The sequence below is a fragment of the Bidens hawaiensis genome, unplaced genomic scaffold, assembly GCF_021521415.1.
Source record: "Bidens hawaiensis isolate Kalapana, Puna unplaced genomic scaffold, B.hawaiensis_p1.1 tig00034277_1, whole genome shotgun sequence".
NCBI classification, from domain to species: domain Eukaryota; kingdom Viridiplantae; phylum Streptophyta; class Magnoliopsida; order Asterales; family Asteraceae; genus Bidens; species Bidens hawaiensis.
Window position 1 is genome coordinate 58,805 of NW_027495929.1, and position 16,821 is coordinate 75,625.

Genomic DNA, 16,821 nt, shown 5'->3' on the forward strand with positions numbered 1-16,821 from the left:
TATTTATCGACATGTGTCCAGCTACGAGACATCGATATGGGTTAAAACATATATTTTAGGTATGAAAGATATGAGACTTTATTTTACTAGCCCATCAAAACAAGTTTGGTTAGTCTTATTGATGCAGAGAAACAAAATAGGGTTATGGATACAACTAATATATTTACCAGATGAAGCAATAGAAATTTTCACGTGAAGATCATGCAACATTGTTCAAATTAAGGATTCACTTGTCTAGGGACGAAGACGCAAATGATTGACTACGCAAGTTTTGGGCAACTTTTACAGAAGATCGATATTTACCATTTTAAGGGATATATAAATCAGGGGGAGACAATATGTGCTACTCTTTTTCCCTTAGCTATAGTTTTGTCACACTGGATTTTCTTAGCAAGGTTTTTAATGAGGCAGCATCTCCAAACGTATGAAGTTGATAACCAATGGGGTGTGTTATGAGTAATTAATATTATGGTTATCAACACCTAAAATAGATTTGGTTTCTTCTCCAAGTTTTCCTGTAACAACCCCAAAAATAGGGCTTGAAATTTCTTTTTAAACTCATCGTTAGAGATCGAGTAAAATGTTGGTCGAATAGTTGAAGTGAATTATACGTCGACGGGCTTGGCCCAAACCGAGATCATAGTTAATGGGTTCGGCCCAATGACTTGGTAGAACCTGCTAGAATTAGGGATATGCCCGGCAATAACTCTTTATTTGAAAACGTTGGCTCGACGCAATTACATCAAACGGAACCGAGACTTGTTTAACCCAAACAAACCCAAACCAGATAACTTCAAAAATTATATAAACCATTTAATAATTATTTAATTTTATTGATATCCAAAATTTATAACCTAAATATCAAACGACCTGTTATATTAACATCTAGTCACCGAACTAAACAAAATGTGAACAAAATAACAAGAGATTGTGACATATTATAAAACACCATCATATCATTCTATAAAAATCACATTGCAATTAAAAGTTCTATTCTTCAACATGCACCATGGTAACCATCGGTATTTCTTTTTCAATCTAACTCTGCCTAATTATTTTTCTTTGAACATCACATAATATTTTGAGAATTCTTGTCAAATCTTCTAATATAAATATTAATATCCTGGAAAATCTCACAACCTTCCCACCACCTTATCAAAACCATCAACATCCTCTGCCTCCATTCACCACCGATCATTCTCTGTCCCAATCAGTTTTCATGCATATCTTCATCTTCCAAGAAATCTCCTGCAACTTGATTTAATCTCCTTCAACTCTGATCATAAGACAAACATGCAATTATCTACAAAAGTCATTCTCTTCTCCCCTATTGAAGAAACTGAAGTTGCAGCACAAGAACAAGAGAATCGGGCAATGTAATTTGTTCCGATCAGTCTCTATTCAATTCGATTGTAATCCTTCTTCTAATTCCATTGTTTATATGGAAATCCAGCCCTAATCTACCCACTGTTGCTTACGAATTTCTTCTAAGAAACTGATGAACTACTCTCTGTGAACCCTTAAGTCGCCTACGGTATCTACAATCGTATATTTATCAATCTGTTTGTTTTCACTTCGTATCATAACCCCTTTCCTTAACCCTATAAATGACCAGACCTACACATGAATAAACACATTCATGTGCAGGCAGTAACATCGGTCACGAATCCTTACTTATGACTGTATGTTAAACCCCTTGAAACTACTTTTATTAACTCATAAACGTAACTAGAAAACTAAACATTCGAGATACAAAGCCAAACCATTCTTTTTATCTTATAAAGTTACAAGAATACATTCAGAGCCTGACCAGTTTTTAAAACCCAAAACGAACCAGAACTGGTGGTTCCGCATTACCTTAACCACCATGTTCACGTGTAAAATTGATAAAGACCATGAAGTCAACTTATCCTCAGTCATTTTATAACAAGGAACAAAATTAACATGATCATGAAACTCTTAAAACTACACAATGTGCAGCCCCCAAAATCGTGGCCAATTTATAGTCATCCGATAACTCATTTAAGCGAAAAATGGTTTGAAAACAAACCCGATAGATGACCTTATTTACTTCTGAATATTTAACAAGATTTACAGAAGTTAAACCTACTTATATAAAGTCATTTATATGTGCAACCCAGCCCCAAAACATAATATCAAAACTGGGTGTTAAAAAGTCTTGTGAATCGACACTTTGGTAACTCGTAAACTACGAAATGATCCCTGCAACCTAAATATTATTATAACATGTTTTTTCAGAACAAAACATAATGTTTTGATGGTATATAATCTGACCCGAAACCTTCTTATATGAATCTTCGTTTTTAAAACCGAACTAGAACACGAACGTGCCGAAACCGGGCCCGTACCCGCAACAGTAGCCCTAAGTAACACTTTTAAAATTCATATAATGTTAAACCAAACTTATTTTATGCATTATAGAAGGTCCAAACTTGTTTGATAACCAAAAATGAGTTTTGTTAGAAATATAACATAAAGGTGCTAGCGGGCCCAAACTGAACTAAAGTCATTGTTTGGGTTCTAAGCACCTTAATACCAATATAGACTTTTAATAAGTCATTATTATGTATTAAAACAGACACAAAACTTTTTTTGTTGTGACAAACCGGATTTGAATCAATAGATGTAGCTAAGGGCATTTTTGGAACAAAAGAAAAACCGGTTATTTCTTAAAAACTGAGAATGCAAAAATATGTTTTTAGAACAGAAACTTTTGAGTTAAAATGGCCATGAATTAGTTATAAAATGTTAAGGGTAAGTGGATTTAGAAAAATGGCCCGTTTGTAAGTTTAAAAGTGTCGTTTCCTTAAAAACTGGCGAATATGCCAGTTTATAAAGACTACAATACTTCAAAAATATAAAAGCATTTGTTTTTTCAGAAATTTGTATTTGAAATACTTTACTATAATTTTATAAACCATTTCAATACACACAACGCTCTTTTTGTAAAGAATTAGCGTTTAAACACGACTTTTTCCGGTAAAACCGACGTAACCCAAACGAGTTTTTTTGAAAAATATAAAGTTATGAAGTTTCTGATTCTAGCAGTATGTATAAGTCAATGAAATCATAATTGAGTTTTTATTTGTTTTACAAAAATTAAATTGGTCCTTAACTCAGTTTTTACTAAAATAAACAATAAACGAAGTTGCCGGGACTAAAGCCGTACAACCCCAGACTTTCTTTCTGGAATATCAGACCTCGGTTTTTACTAAAATAAACAATAAACGAAGTTGCGGGGACTAAAGCCGTACAACCCCAGACTTTCTTTCTGGAATATCAGACCTGCAAATAACTTACTTTTATAATATATATATATATATATATATATATATATATGAAACCATTAAAAGCTCTCTGGTTGCTTCCTAAATTCTCTTAAGCCACCAGATTGCTTTATTGGTAAATGGAGGCTTCCCATGCATTTGACCCGAATTCACGGGTATGGGTCTCACCAAACCTATATAGCTCTTAAACGAGTTATAACATCTCATTAAATTAAAAATTAATCTTACCAAATATTTGATATGAAAATCTTATAAAATAGGGATATACTAAAAATTAATATCCGTTTTAAAAAAAAGATATTATCTATAATTAAGAAACAATTTTATAGTAAAAAAAAATAAGCAGGTCAAGGGTCACCAAATCCAGATAGCTTTTAAACGGGTTATAACATATTATTTATTTGTGAAAGCCTTTCATCATCAAACCTTAAGTAAATTATTAACTTTCTTACAAAAATAAAAATTAAAATCCAAAACATAAATATTAAAAACGAATATGTAAAGCAACCTTCGTAATACGGGGGATAAAACCTAGTATGTGTGTGTGTATATATATATATATAATTCTGAAAAATGAGAAGTTTCGATTACCAAAGTATTCATTAAAACCGACAACACCGGTGATAACCGGTATTATTGACTTTTGTAATCCCATGACCTAATGTTTCAAACAAAAATCATTATTTTACTAATATAAATAAACTATATAGCTTCTATGGTCATACAGTGGCCTAGAACCTAACCAAAAGCCCGAACTTTTCAAAAATGAAAACTTTATTGAAATCTGATAAGTGAATTGAGGTAACTAAAGCTCTCAGAAGTTGAAGTATAATACTTAAACACACAACACTAGTATTATAAAATTATTTAAGTAAAAAATTTCCATAAAAGGAAACTTTATTCACCGGGAACCAAACACATTGGCCAGCACTTAGAATTAACTAGTACACAATATCTATAACGAATTTTATATTGTTGTCCAATAACTTATTCTTGAAAATGTATATACTAGGCGTACTTGGTGATTCTTAGCATATTTTCAAGCTCATAGATTGTCTTTCATTTACACATATTGCATACGGACCGAGGTGAGTTTCGTGTTGCCCGTTTTACTTAAACTTTTTAGGCTGAATACATGCTGTGATTTATTTATGGTATGATTTTTATCAAAAATTGTATCTGCCATATTTTTGTCCCACTTTAACTTGCACAATTATTAACTCAGGGAGTGAGCGTAAGGCTCGTATGGGTAGTACTATTTGGGAGACCCCCCGATAACATCCGGCCCCTTGCACCACCAATATTGTCCATTTTGCCCACGAAGAGCTCACGGATTTGTTTTTGGTTGCCCACGTGGCCAGGAGGTCACCTATCCTGCTACTACTCCCACCTGAGCACGCTTAACTGTAGAGCTCTCCTCTTGTCCATTACCATTAAGCCCAAAACGCATTGGTGATTTAAGATGTGGGACATTTACTTATGAACCAAGGATCTCTCCTGTCCACGGCCAATGTGGGATTTGCCTAGGGTGTTACAAACACCCGCCCCCTTTGGACTCATCGTCCTCGATGAGGTTTGTCCCACCATCCAATCCAGGATGTGGGATTCGCCTAAGGTGTACCTCGCGACACCCCCGGGGACTCACCGTCTCAGATGAGGTTTGCCCCACCATCCCAAAAGGCACAAGAGTGACTTTGATACCACTTGTAACATCCGGCCCCTCGCACCACCAATATTGTCCGCTTTGCCCACGAAGAGCTCACGGGTTTGTTTTTGGTTGTCCAGGTGAAGACTTCCCAGGAGGTCATCCATCCTGCTACTATTCCCACCTGAGCACGCTTAACTGTGAAGCTCTCCTCTCGTCCACTACCATTAAGCCCAAAACCCGTTGGTGATTTAAGAGGCGGGACATTTACTTATGAACCAAGGATCTATTCTGTCCACGGCCAATGTGGGATTTGCCTAGGGTGTTACACCCACGCACAGTGACCCTATGGCGGGTAAACCACACTGAGGTATACAGGCCGTTGCAGCATATGACCTAAACGTTTGGATTATTGCTTGGCAGAGTAATAATCGGGGACGGGCGCCATTCGATTGTAAGTCTAGGGGAGATTTATGATCGAATGCAGGATTGATTGTGGACTTGATTGATGTGCACCATGCTTTATACTTACATGCACGCAAATTTGCACGCTTTTATAAATTAACTCTTTATGTGTATGTGAGCTAAACCCACGAACTCACGAACTTTTTAGTTGACACTTTTTAGCATGCATTTAGATACCATGTGGATAGGAATTTGGATTAGCTTTGTAATGAAAATGCCTAAGGATAGAGGCGTATACCGAACATGAACAAGGAAGATTAGATACCAAGAAGATTAGTAGAACCTACCGCGGGATTGCAACAGTGTCAGAGAAGAGATAGTTGTGTAGTTACACCACGCCATAATACTTGGTGCGAACGTTATAACTTATTTTTATCAATAATATTCCGCTGCTTACACCTGGTACCAGTTTGTCTGTAAAACTCCCAGGCCCCATTTCCATCCCTATATAATATCATATTGTATCTTATTGTATTCTACACATGATTAATGAAATATCTCTATTTCTTCCTATATTTCTTTCTCTTATTTCTTTGCTACTAGACTAGTTTCAAAACATATATACTTTATATGTGAAAGTATAAAACATATATTGTTGGAATTCCATAAGAAGATAACTTCCAACATGGTTTAGAGTATTGAAAAATTATAAATACATTTGAAATAAGACTCTCCATTTAGGTATTTCATTTTTAAAAATAAGTGAGTTTACTATCGCTATATAATAATTTTTCAAACCCATTTGGGTCGGGTTAGGTTAGATCATATAAAAAGCTGATGATAAAACTAAATTTTATAAAGCCAAAATAAGTAAACAGAACGTCATCATAAATGTAAAATGAAAGTATAATACATCTAAAGTTGTTTTCTCTGGCTTTTAATTTGTTTGAATTCTAACCATGGAATCATCTATGGAGACATTATAAGCAAATCTTTTTTGATGTAACAAATACAACTATCTTTTGAATTCTCATCAGCAATCCAATTACGTAAATCAAACTTCACATACAAAATACCTTTTGCGGTTGCGATTAGTAACATAAGAGCCGGTTGGACTAAACTAAAACAAACTTTATTGGCTAGTCGCTATTCCCTAATAAAATATTGAAATAAGCTAAACTATTAACTATGAATTCATATTTCATCAAAGTGGAGAGTGAGAGAATCAGTCAATCGAAAATCAGATATCGGAAATTCAGAATTTAATAGTTCATATATAATGCTTGATAAGTGATGAATAGAACCGGAGTCTAGGGGGTACAATAGGAAATCGTCTACAGAACAACTGATGAAAAGAGTTGGTCGACAGTCGCTACTTGCACGGTAGAAGGCGAAGGCCGGAGAGTCGGCTTGGCTGGCGTGGTTTGGCTAAGTGTTGATTGCAATTTAAATTTTTTTTCATTGTTTTTATTGTGTTCAAAATTAACAATGGGCTTAAATAAATCACCGGGTATAACAAAGACGGGCATAGTTATTAAAATATCAGCGTAAAGGACAATACATAAAGATATTTGTTGTGTGTGTGTGGGGGAGGGGGGGGGGGGATCATGAAAATTAGGGGGTGCGATCGAGATATTATGGGAATATAATACAGAAAATTTATTTTGAGGAAGAGTGGGTACGCCACTGGTCGACTTTAGTGCTTTATGTGATGACAGTTTTCGGTCATGATATCTTCGGCCATCTTTTAAAACTTGAGTCTTCATACTTTAGACGACCCACCCATTGATCAGTAAAACCATAAACTCGTAAAGTGTAGTGATTTTTAGCTTGTAAATACATGAAGTTTAAATAAAAGCTAAAGGCTTTGCAATAGAATACGTATCGAATGTTCTTAGTCATTTAATACTTTCAACTCTTAGTTCATTGTGAAATTTAGATTGGTGGTGTTTACCACATAAACTACGTTTGACTGCAAGGCATAACTATTTTTAGGAACAAATTTTTTTAGCGATAATAGAGATGAGAAAGATGTTTTAGTCATATCATATCAATCATATATTACACACATTTATATAGTTATGTGTAACTAACGTTGAATCGTAAATAGGAGAATTATAGTACGTTATGTCTGTCCATTATGATCATTCATAACATCTTATTCGATTGTTTGCGGTATCTTCCTGTTATCTGTTTATTTTTATGTTTACTATTGTTGGTTTCGTTTTTGTAACTTTTAATGAACTAATAAAGAAAACTATTCATTATAGAAAATTCATAAGAAAGGAAGAATACAAACCTGGATTTTATGATTCTTTAGAGCCGGATGGTTAAAAGATGGTTGCTTGTAGATGTCAACACAATCAATTACGTCTCCATCTTCACTCTATATGTATACCCACTGTGTTTATTTTAGTTTTCTTCAAAATAATACTAACACAAACACTTTTAAAAAAGATAACATTATATTATACTTTTTTAATACTTCTATTCTTCTAATACATAAAGCATATAATACAAACACTTGAAAACAATCTATAAACATATGGTATTTCAATTTTAAATAGATCATGCAATCGTTAATTTTTACCAAATGCAATTTAAAAAGAAGAATGGGATTTTATTGATCTCACCTTTGTGAAGCGGCCAATAATAATCACATTTTAAAAAATTACCACCTTTCATAATTTTTTTTATTAAACCCTGTCTTTCAAATTTCAAACTAATGTTTTAGACTTTTAGGGTTTTTAATCGGGAGAATGATACAAATCGATTGATATAAAAACTTTTCTCGAAACAGTTTTCCACTTTTATTGGACCCTGCTAAAATTCCAAATTTCAAACTAATGTTTTAGGTTTTTTTTTATTGGAAGAATGATACAAATCGATTGACACAAAACTTATCTCGAAGCAGTCTTCTAAACGGCTTGATTTTTGTTGATTGAAAGTTTAAACACCTGAATTAAACCGTCGTTTCGTTTTGAGCATCATTTCGAGATAAATTTCACATCTTTCGTCTCGTATTCTGTTTCTGATCAAAACCTCTAAGGCATCAATATAAAATTCAGAAAACAATTAGCGGGGTTAGGTTTTTATTAACCGGTCCTAAGAAGTAAAATGGCGTGAAAGGTGAAACCACTCAAGAGTAATTTCCAAAGATATTATTATTATTAACCGATCTAATAGAAAAAATAGGCGTTCTATTGGGGACACCCATACACCCATCAATACGTCCCGTATAACACTATTCTGGGGGTACATGGGGACCTAATACGTCCCATATAACTCTATACGAGACGTAATTGATGGGTGTTTTATAAAAAGTTGAGTTTAAAACCCCTTAATAAAATACAACTTCCCTTATAAAAAGATGGTACAGAAGTTTAGAAGTTTACCAAAATACTTTTCACTTTATGATTTATGGAATATATTGTTTTTGTGGTTGTGGTAGTCCTATTCAAAGGGTTGCTTCTTGATGTTGACGTGTCCTCCATTCCACCACAAATTATGGAGCAACGTAAGCATATTCCAAATGTCAAAAGTACCCTCCACTTTAATCCCATTTACTATATAGCTTCGGTGGGTTTTAGTAAAGACAAGGACTCTAGGAGTTTTGTTTTGTGAAGGAAATGAAATGGATAAAACTATAAAGTGGTGTTATGTGTAGTTTTGCATGATTCACCTTCTAAATCATCCAATTGACATTCTTTTCATTTCAGAAATGAGTTTGATCTGATGCTCATCAGATTCACAATTCCTATAGATTTGTTACTTATATAAATATTTAGAGTTTAATGCAATATAATGTTAATTACATAATAGATAATAGTAGATGCATACTATGGTAAAAAGTAATAATAATATAACACAATATATATTTGTTATAATTAAACAAGTCAAGTTGAAGCTTAGTTAAATTCCACTCAGCCCGACTCATTTACATCTCACAAGTAACTTATTTAACAACTTATTAGTCATATAAAGCAATGCTATACAAGCCACGGCAAACATAAATTTGTTAAATAGTTGGCGAAAAATGGTTACATGGCTCGTTAACAATCATATGATGTGTTTGTCAAATCATTCGGCTCATTTTTTTTCTGACTTAGCACATAAATAATTGATTTGATCGTTAAGTCATATGATCCATATTCCATATAACCATTTTTCACGCAATCATAATCCTTGTATAACATCATATGATGTGGATGATGTGACAACGGGATGGTACACATTTTTTGGGATGTGTTCTTTTTAATAATTTTTTGAACGACCAACAAAAAGTTTTTATTCAACACCAAGACATGGAATAAAAAGAAGCTAGCCGACCCAAAACAAAAAGGCACCACTAAATCCACCATAACAAAACACCAAAAAACAAAGATTACATTTATACATTAACATAAAAAGAACACCATCTTTCCCATGTTAACGCCAACATGTTCGATCTCGACCGCACCCACAAGTAACCATACTTTAATATTTCCCACCACATTACTTAATTGAATTGGTTTTCGGTTGAACAACACATCATTGCGAACCATCCAAATACACCACATCATAATAAGACAAATAGCACGAAAACCTTTTACTTTCTTCTTCGGGAGCCTCGTATGTTTATACATCTCCAAGATATCTCGGTTGCTAAAAGCAAAAAAGGACGGGACCTTCCACAACTAGGAGATTACTTGCCACGTTGCTTGTGCGAAAGAACACGACACAAAAATATGCTCCGCCGATTCCTCAATTTCCCCACAAATCGGACAAACGATTGATGTTACCGACACATTACGTTTAGCTAACGAGACAAGGGTCGGTAATCTCTCCATTTCAGCCCTCCAAGGAAGGATATAAACTTTTTTATAAACCCAATTATTCCACCCAATCAAGTAGTCTCAAAAAACCCCTATCTCCTTATTCATTGCCTTCTTTAAACTTCTAACAGAAATCTCATTTGACTCATCCAATAACTATACCCATTGGTCCTCACCCACCCCAAGTTTAACATTTTGGCAAATTAACAGTAGGTTTCTCAACTTCATGATTTCCTCACTAGAGGATGGTTCTCTAGATCACTTCCAGGTTCCACAGATCTCACCACCATACATAGTCAACCGGTCCGAAACTAGACAATTTTTAGATACCTCAAGCTGGAACAATAAAGGAAATTGAGTGAACAGCGGTTTGTCACCATTCCAAGTCTCAAGCCAGAACATCGTGTTCTGTCCTTTCCGAACTTCGCACTTAAACGCTTTCCCAAGGTTGACGCCTAAGCCTTCGAATTTGGCTTGAACACCAACTATTTGTTTCAACGTCATTCTCCCCGGAAGGGGTAACCACAACCTAGATGTATGATGGAAAGCCAAAACCACCCTCCTCCAAAGTCTGTGTTTTTCTATTTTGAACCTCCGCCACCACTTAGCTAACATAGCCAAGTTTGCCTCCCATAACGAACCGAAACCCAACCCACCAAACTCAATTGGTGCAATAACCTTTTCCCATGCCACCCAGTTATTTTATAATTATCATCGGATCGTCCCCAAAAAAACACTCGTCTCAACCGTTCCAACTTCTCCAACATCCCATCCGGGGCTTTATACAATGAAAAATAATAAGTTAGAAGCGAATTCAACAACGATTTTTACACCGTTACCCAACCTCCAAACGATAATTTTTCGCTTTCCATAACGAGAGCCGTTTACGGAACATATCTACCACCGGATCCCATGATCTAATTAGGTTCATGTTCCCTTCCATTTGCAATCACTAATGCCATAACGAAAAATCTCCAGTTTTGCACCTTAATAAATTCGTCATTTCCATCCTCTCATGTTCTTCTTCTTTAGTGCCATATTACCAACTTTTAGAGAGATTAATTTTCAAACCTAAGACCATATAAAAACACCTTAGAATTTGTCTCAGATTCAGCACATTACTTTCTTCCCACTGGCCTAAAAATACCACGTTGTCAGCATTAATGAAGTGAGTTATGTAAGAATAAATATATATTAATAAATTTATTATATACGCCCTGCTTGCGGTGCGCACATATAATGTATATATGTGTGAACCCTTGGGTGGGCAAAAGTAAAATTGCACTAATTTTGACGTTATTTTACTAATCACGTGAAAATAACATTAAAAGTGGCGGAAGGTTAATCAGGCATCATGTGGTGGCGTTGATAGCCGAAAGACAAGGGCACATGCACCAATCAGCCGGTGTCCCGATGATTGAGTGTTATGTGTCTTATGTCCAAGGCTTGATTCAAAACTACTATCGAGCCGGGGGTCTCACCGGAAGCAGCCTCTCTATCCCTATGGGATAGAGGTAAGGCTGTCTACATCTTACCCTCCTCAGACCCTACCATAGCATTGCTATTGGTGGGATATACTGAGTACGATGATGATGATGAAGAAATTTATTATATGGCCATTATAATCTTTCATATTATAAATAGATCAAAGTAATAAATAATTATACCTTATTACTATATTAGCTTGGTAATTTTTGATGCCGTATTACCGTCATTAGCTAATAAAGGATTTCCCCTTAGATGTATTTAAGGGAGACTAATTAGCATCAAAGAGGACACAAGCATACAACATAAGAATTCGTAACCCTCTTTCTCTCCGTATTCGGTTCTCTCAAGAACCCTAATCCCCATCCTTAACAATTCATCTTAAAGAGGAACTTGATCAAGCTCACAGTCATGTATGGAGGTCTCTCATCTGCTATGACTACTCTCTCTGTAGCATATGCGCACATCTTATCAGGTTTATCATATCATTCATGTTTTCATTTGAACAAGTTAGTAGCGGGCCATCAACCCACACCTAAGTCCACGGTACAACCCCCTGTTGCTCGCTCGTTTCATTACCCCCGTCAAAGCCTCCATAGCAATTATAAACAGAAACGGGGAGATTGGATCCCCTTGACGGAGACCCTGGGAACACGCGAACTCATGAGTCGGCGACCCATTTACAAGGACCGATTGTTGTCCAGTCAGCAAAATTGCCGAATCCACCGATCGAGAAAATTCATTTGTTCTAGAATTGTACCCAAAAATTCCCAATTAAGTGAGCCATAAGCTTTTTCAACATCAACCTTAAACAACATACCCCGTCTTTCCGTCCTCCGAAGCTACAACATCACTTCATTAATGATAAGCGGACCATCAATAATACTTCGCTTGGCCAAAAACGCACTTGCTGAGTTGGCTGTTTCTTTTGGACGCGACATCTTTCTCTCTCGAGATAGAGGTCATTTTTGACATCGTCTCGCCATTCCCAGAACTTAGCCTTCAGGTAGGACCGCACTTGAGTATGTCTGTAGCGTACTAACATGCATTCATGCAGCACTCCCATCTTTCTAACGATAACAGATTGTACAATTACCTGCGCCACACGTTACCACAATCGTGCATTGTTTAACAAAGACGATTATTAAAATGTAAACGAGTTGATAATACAAAAATGACTAGTTTCTATAGTTAAGCGTTGATTTGCATTACATTATAACCTTTGGAGATATATATGTATATATATATACACTTCCTAATGTATTCAACAAATCAAGGCATACAGGCAAAAGTTACAATCACAGAGCAGACGTCACAGACACAAAGGCAAGCTAACCCGAACCATACTGCTTCCTTTCTTCTTGTATAGACTTAAAAATCCGCGCTACAGACGCAGTCGCTGACCATGCGTTATGAGGTATAACTTTAATAACACGAGCAGGACCTGCTTCTTCAACTCGAGCCGGTTCAGGTTCAAGAGCAGGAGCAGGAGCAGGGGCAGGGGCAGGGGCAGGGGCAGGGGCAGGGGCGGGGGCGGTTGGAAAAAGAGGAAGAGCATTTCGATCTTTTGTTTCATCACTTCGACTGCTAGCCGTACTGGCCTGCACCTCGGTATCTTTAGAAGCATTATTGTTATTATTATTAACATTATTATTGTTGTTGTTATTGTTATTATTATAGTTCTTAAGCTTGACCACCTTTGGAACCACAGGACCTTGTTTCTCAACTGGAACGTTAGTCGAGCCTTGGTTGTAAAGGTTGGATGGTTCGAACCGGGTGGAGCTAGTGACGGACAGGTCAGCCATTTGCATACCGTAAGCAGGGAAGTAGCCATGGCTAGAGGGAAGTGAAGGGGTAAAGGGGTTAACCCCACTGAACCCTTCATATTGATGATAGTGATGAGGTGGCGCGCCATAGTTTGCAAAATTATGTCCTGTTTATTAACATCCAAAAGTGCTGTCAACACCATATCAAATAATAGTATGCAAATGTCAAAAGAGGACTTACCAATCACGGGCATGGCACCAGGCGGTCCACAACCGCCATAAACAGTGCTCATGAACCCGGGAGCCGGGTAGGGTTTGTAAACAAGTCCTTCAGACGACGACATGACGGGAATCAACCATTGGTGTCCAGGTGGCGCGTTAAAATTCCAAGATCCCATGTTTTGATCAGACGGTGGCAATGGGGTCCCGCCAAACGGTTGACTGCAGTTTTGTACGGTAGATAGAGACGCCTTCCCAGCAGCATTCTCGGATGAGAACTCCATGTCATCATTCGGTTTCTCAACTTCGTTTTTGTGCTTAGGAATATTAATATTAACAGTAGGTTTCATAACATACTCGAGAAGCGGTTTCTTGATTGGAGAAACTTTTGGCGGTTTTGCTAAATACCCATGTTCGTCGGCCAAAATCTGTGGTGACCCCGCAATTAATCTCTGAACCTATTTAATTCACTTCAAAATGTTAAATTTACCAAAACAATATATAAGTGTTTCAAGTCAACCCAACCAGACCCGCTTGACCTTATAAAACAAAATTTACTTCAAGAACCAAAGATGAAAGACTCAGGGTGCGCATGAAGCCAAAAAAGCCGAAATAACCGAACCCAAACAAAAACTGGCGGTTTGGTTTTATGTTTACATAACAACCAAACTTTCGATTCGGTTTTGCATGTAATTAAAACTGACAAAAATGCAACGAATCGAATTTATGGATTTTCACTTTTAATTTTGAAATGTTAAGAAATTATAAGAATTTAATAAATAGTGTAACCTAAACTTTTTTAGCCCAAATGCATAAAAATCAATTAATTATTAATCAACCAAAAGGTTTAGACTCAAATTCATTATTTTGGGCCAATTTTTTTTCGGCCCAAAAATTTCAAAACCGAAAAAAAGAAAAAAAAAACAAAAGCGAACGATTTTAAAAAACTCAAAAACCAAATTTTCAGTTGCCTTGTTTGGTTTGAGCCCAAAACCGACCCAGCACCCTACCCATTTGACTTGTTACAGCAAAATTGACTTTAAGAAGCGAAGGCAAAAAACGATGATAAGTGGGGATGTTAGTTAAAGACAACACAGGACCGTGCAGGCAGTTAACTCAGCTAACCTTAATCAATCTATGGAGCTCAAACACTTGAACAGCAAACACTCTTTGTTGGCTATAAACAAAGAAAAGCAAACAAGGGTAACTATGTAAGTTACACAGTTAACTCCAATCCAAACATTCTATTAATAAAACAACTTACTTAACAATAGCTCGTCTCGCTTTCCAAAAATGTTTTTGACCAATAATCCCAACAACATCATCAGGTGAAATATCAACTCCACAAATCGAATCCACCATTGAATTCTCTGAAACCGCATCACCATTGGCTGCATCATTAGGGCTTCGTAAACCTTCTTGAATTTCCCTTAACATCACTGAATTATTCCCATAACCACTAGTAGTGTTATCCACTTGCGGCTCAGCTCTACAATCCCTTAATATCCTGCTATTTGAACCGTTTCTAACGTTATAACTTGAAGATTTGTTAGTCTCCTTCAATGGAGCTTTAACGTTTTGTCTAGACGATTGATTTGAAGCGGATCGAGCATAACCTTGCGAGTTTTCTTTTTGAAATTTGTTATTGTGCGGTTTAACATTATGAACGTTTGCTAAACGGGTCGAGAAGGGTGCACCGATAGAAGTGGCACGTTCGTTTTCTCTATTTTGATGATTTACACTCTGGTTTTGATTTGTTCCCGATTGCTGGTCGAATATTGGGACCCTAAAGTCGTCTTCTTCTTGTCTCTTTTTATGTTCTTGTTGCACACGTTGGTTGTTGAAGTCAGAGTGGCGTGTATCGGGGAGCCTCCTAGTTGGCTGAATAGAAGATTGCTGACGTGGCGAAAACGTACTCCTTTCGTTCACGTTTGCCTAAAAATCATGTGAAAATGTTAAGGTTGTGTTTTAATCTCAAATGAGTCAACTAAAAAGTAGCATGTTAATGCATTAACTACTAACTTAAAGTTCTATAAATGGACAAAGCTGTTCTTGGGTCAATCAAAACTAACCCGTACTAGAAAAATGACTCATTTTGACCTGTCTGAATGGCTCTCGCAATGTTCACAAATCACATTTTTCACAAAGTTCACATCTAAAAAATAACAACTTTCTCATTATTACCCTTACAAAGAAGTTAGCATCAATTTAAGTCCACAAGATTCCTTTAAAAACCGTTTTAAAACGGTAATCTATATATACATTATTATTATGCATCACTCAAATTAGACTCACCCGAGTCGAAGATGAGGCGACCCCACCATTAAACCTCTGTGAAGGAATACCAAGCTGCTCATAGAGAGCCATTTTGTTCCTCGGAGGTGCTCTTGGGCCTCCCTTTTCGGTATCATTGACATGAAGCCTCGGAAACATTGGGCCCATGGTTTTGTCTTCATCTTTTCCTCTTTTCATCTTCTAGTACCCTTCCTATACCAATCAAAATCAGAGTGAAAGCTTTTCAAATCCCAAAATTAACATTGATTCTAAACTTATCCAGACATGCTTTGCTAAATATAGTAAAACAGAACAACAAAGGAAACAAATAATATCTTAAATCAGACATACCTTACAGATCCCCAGTATTAACTAACTTAACAAAGCATTGATTCCCCCCAAATCTAAAACCACAATCTCCTTCGGATTTTATTGGATCATCCGGTTCTAGTTAGCAGAATCGAGAACACCCAAGAAGGATAAGCGATTAAAAAAAGGAGGATGATTCTAGAATAGAAAGCAAAAGATGTGGTGTAGGATTTTATTGGATCGAATGTCCTATTTTTTCCAAATTAAAAAATTGCAAAGTAAAGTGGCCCCAAGATTTATTTTGGGTATAGATAGAACAGAATCTTGATTGGAGAGATTATACTGGTGCTGGGAAAGTTTATGTCTAAATAAAATTATTGTTTTTTTTTTTTCATCACTAATTTTGAGTATCATCGTGTCACTAGTGGTACCACGTGATTATATCCATTACCAAGTCACTAATTCAGGAGGAAACTTAATATTTGAAAAAAACCCTCTCTTGTGAGATTCGAACCCAAGACCTTATAGTCACTAAGTCTTATCCCACAACCAAGATACCATTGGACTAGAATTCCTTTGGTAATAAAATTAGTGTG

At 36.2% G+C, this 16,821-nt stretch overlaps 1 protein-coding gene across 1 annotated transcript; it reads right to left on the bottom strand.

Annotated features, from left to right (window-relative positions):
- Nucleotides 1–12,849: 12,849 nt before the first annotated feature.
- LOC143586029 (protein EARLY FLOWERING 3-like) lies at nt 12,850–16,290 on the bottom strand. Its single transcript, XM_077067674.1, has 6 exons — nt 16,268–16,290; nt 15,938–16,125; nt 14,907–15,577; nt 14,768–14,819; nt 13,665–14,100; nt 12,850–13,590 (listed from the first exon to the last, which is right to left on the bottom strand). Exons 2-6 carry the CDS (start codon nt 16,112–16,114, stop codon nt 12,989–12,991), a joined length of 1,938 nt encoding a protein of 645 aa, XP_076923789.1. The 5' UTR covers nt 16,115–16,125; nt 16,268–16,290; the 3' UTR covers nt 12,850–12,988.
- Nucleotides 16,291–16,821: the final 531 nt, after the last annotated feature.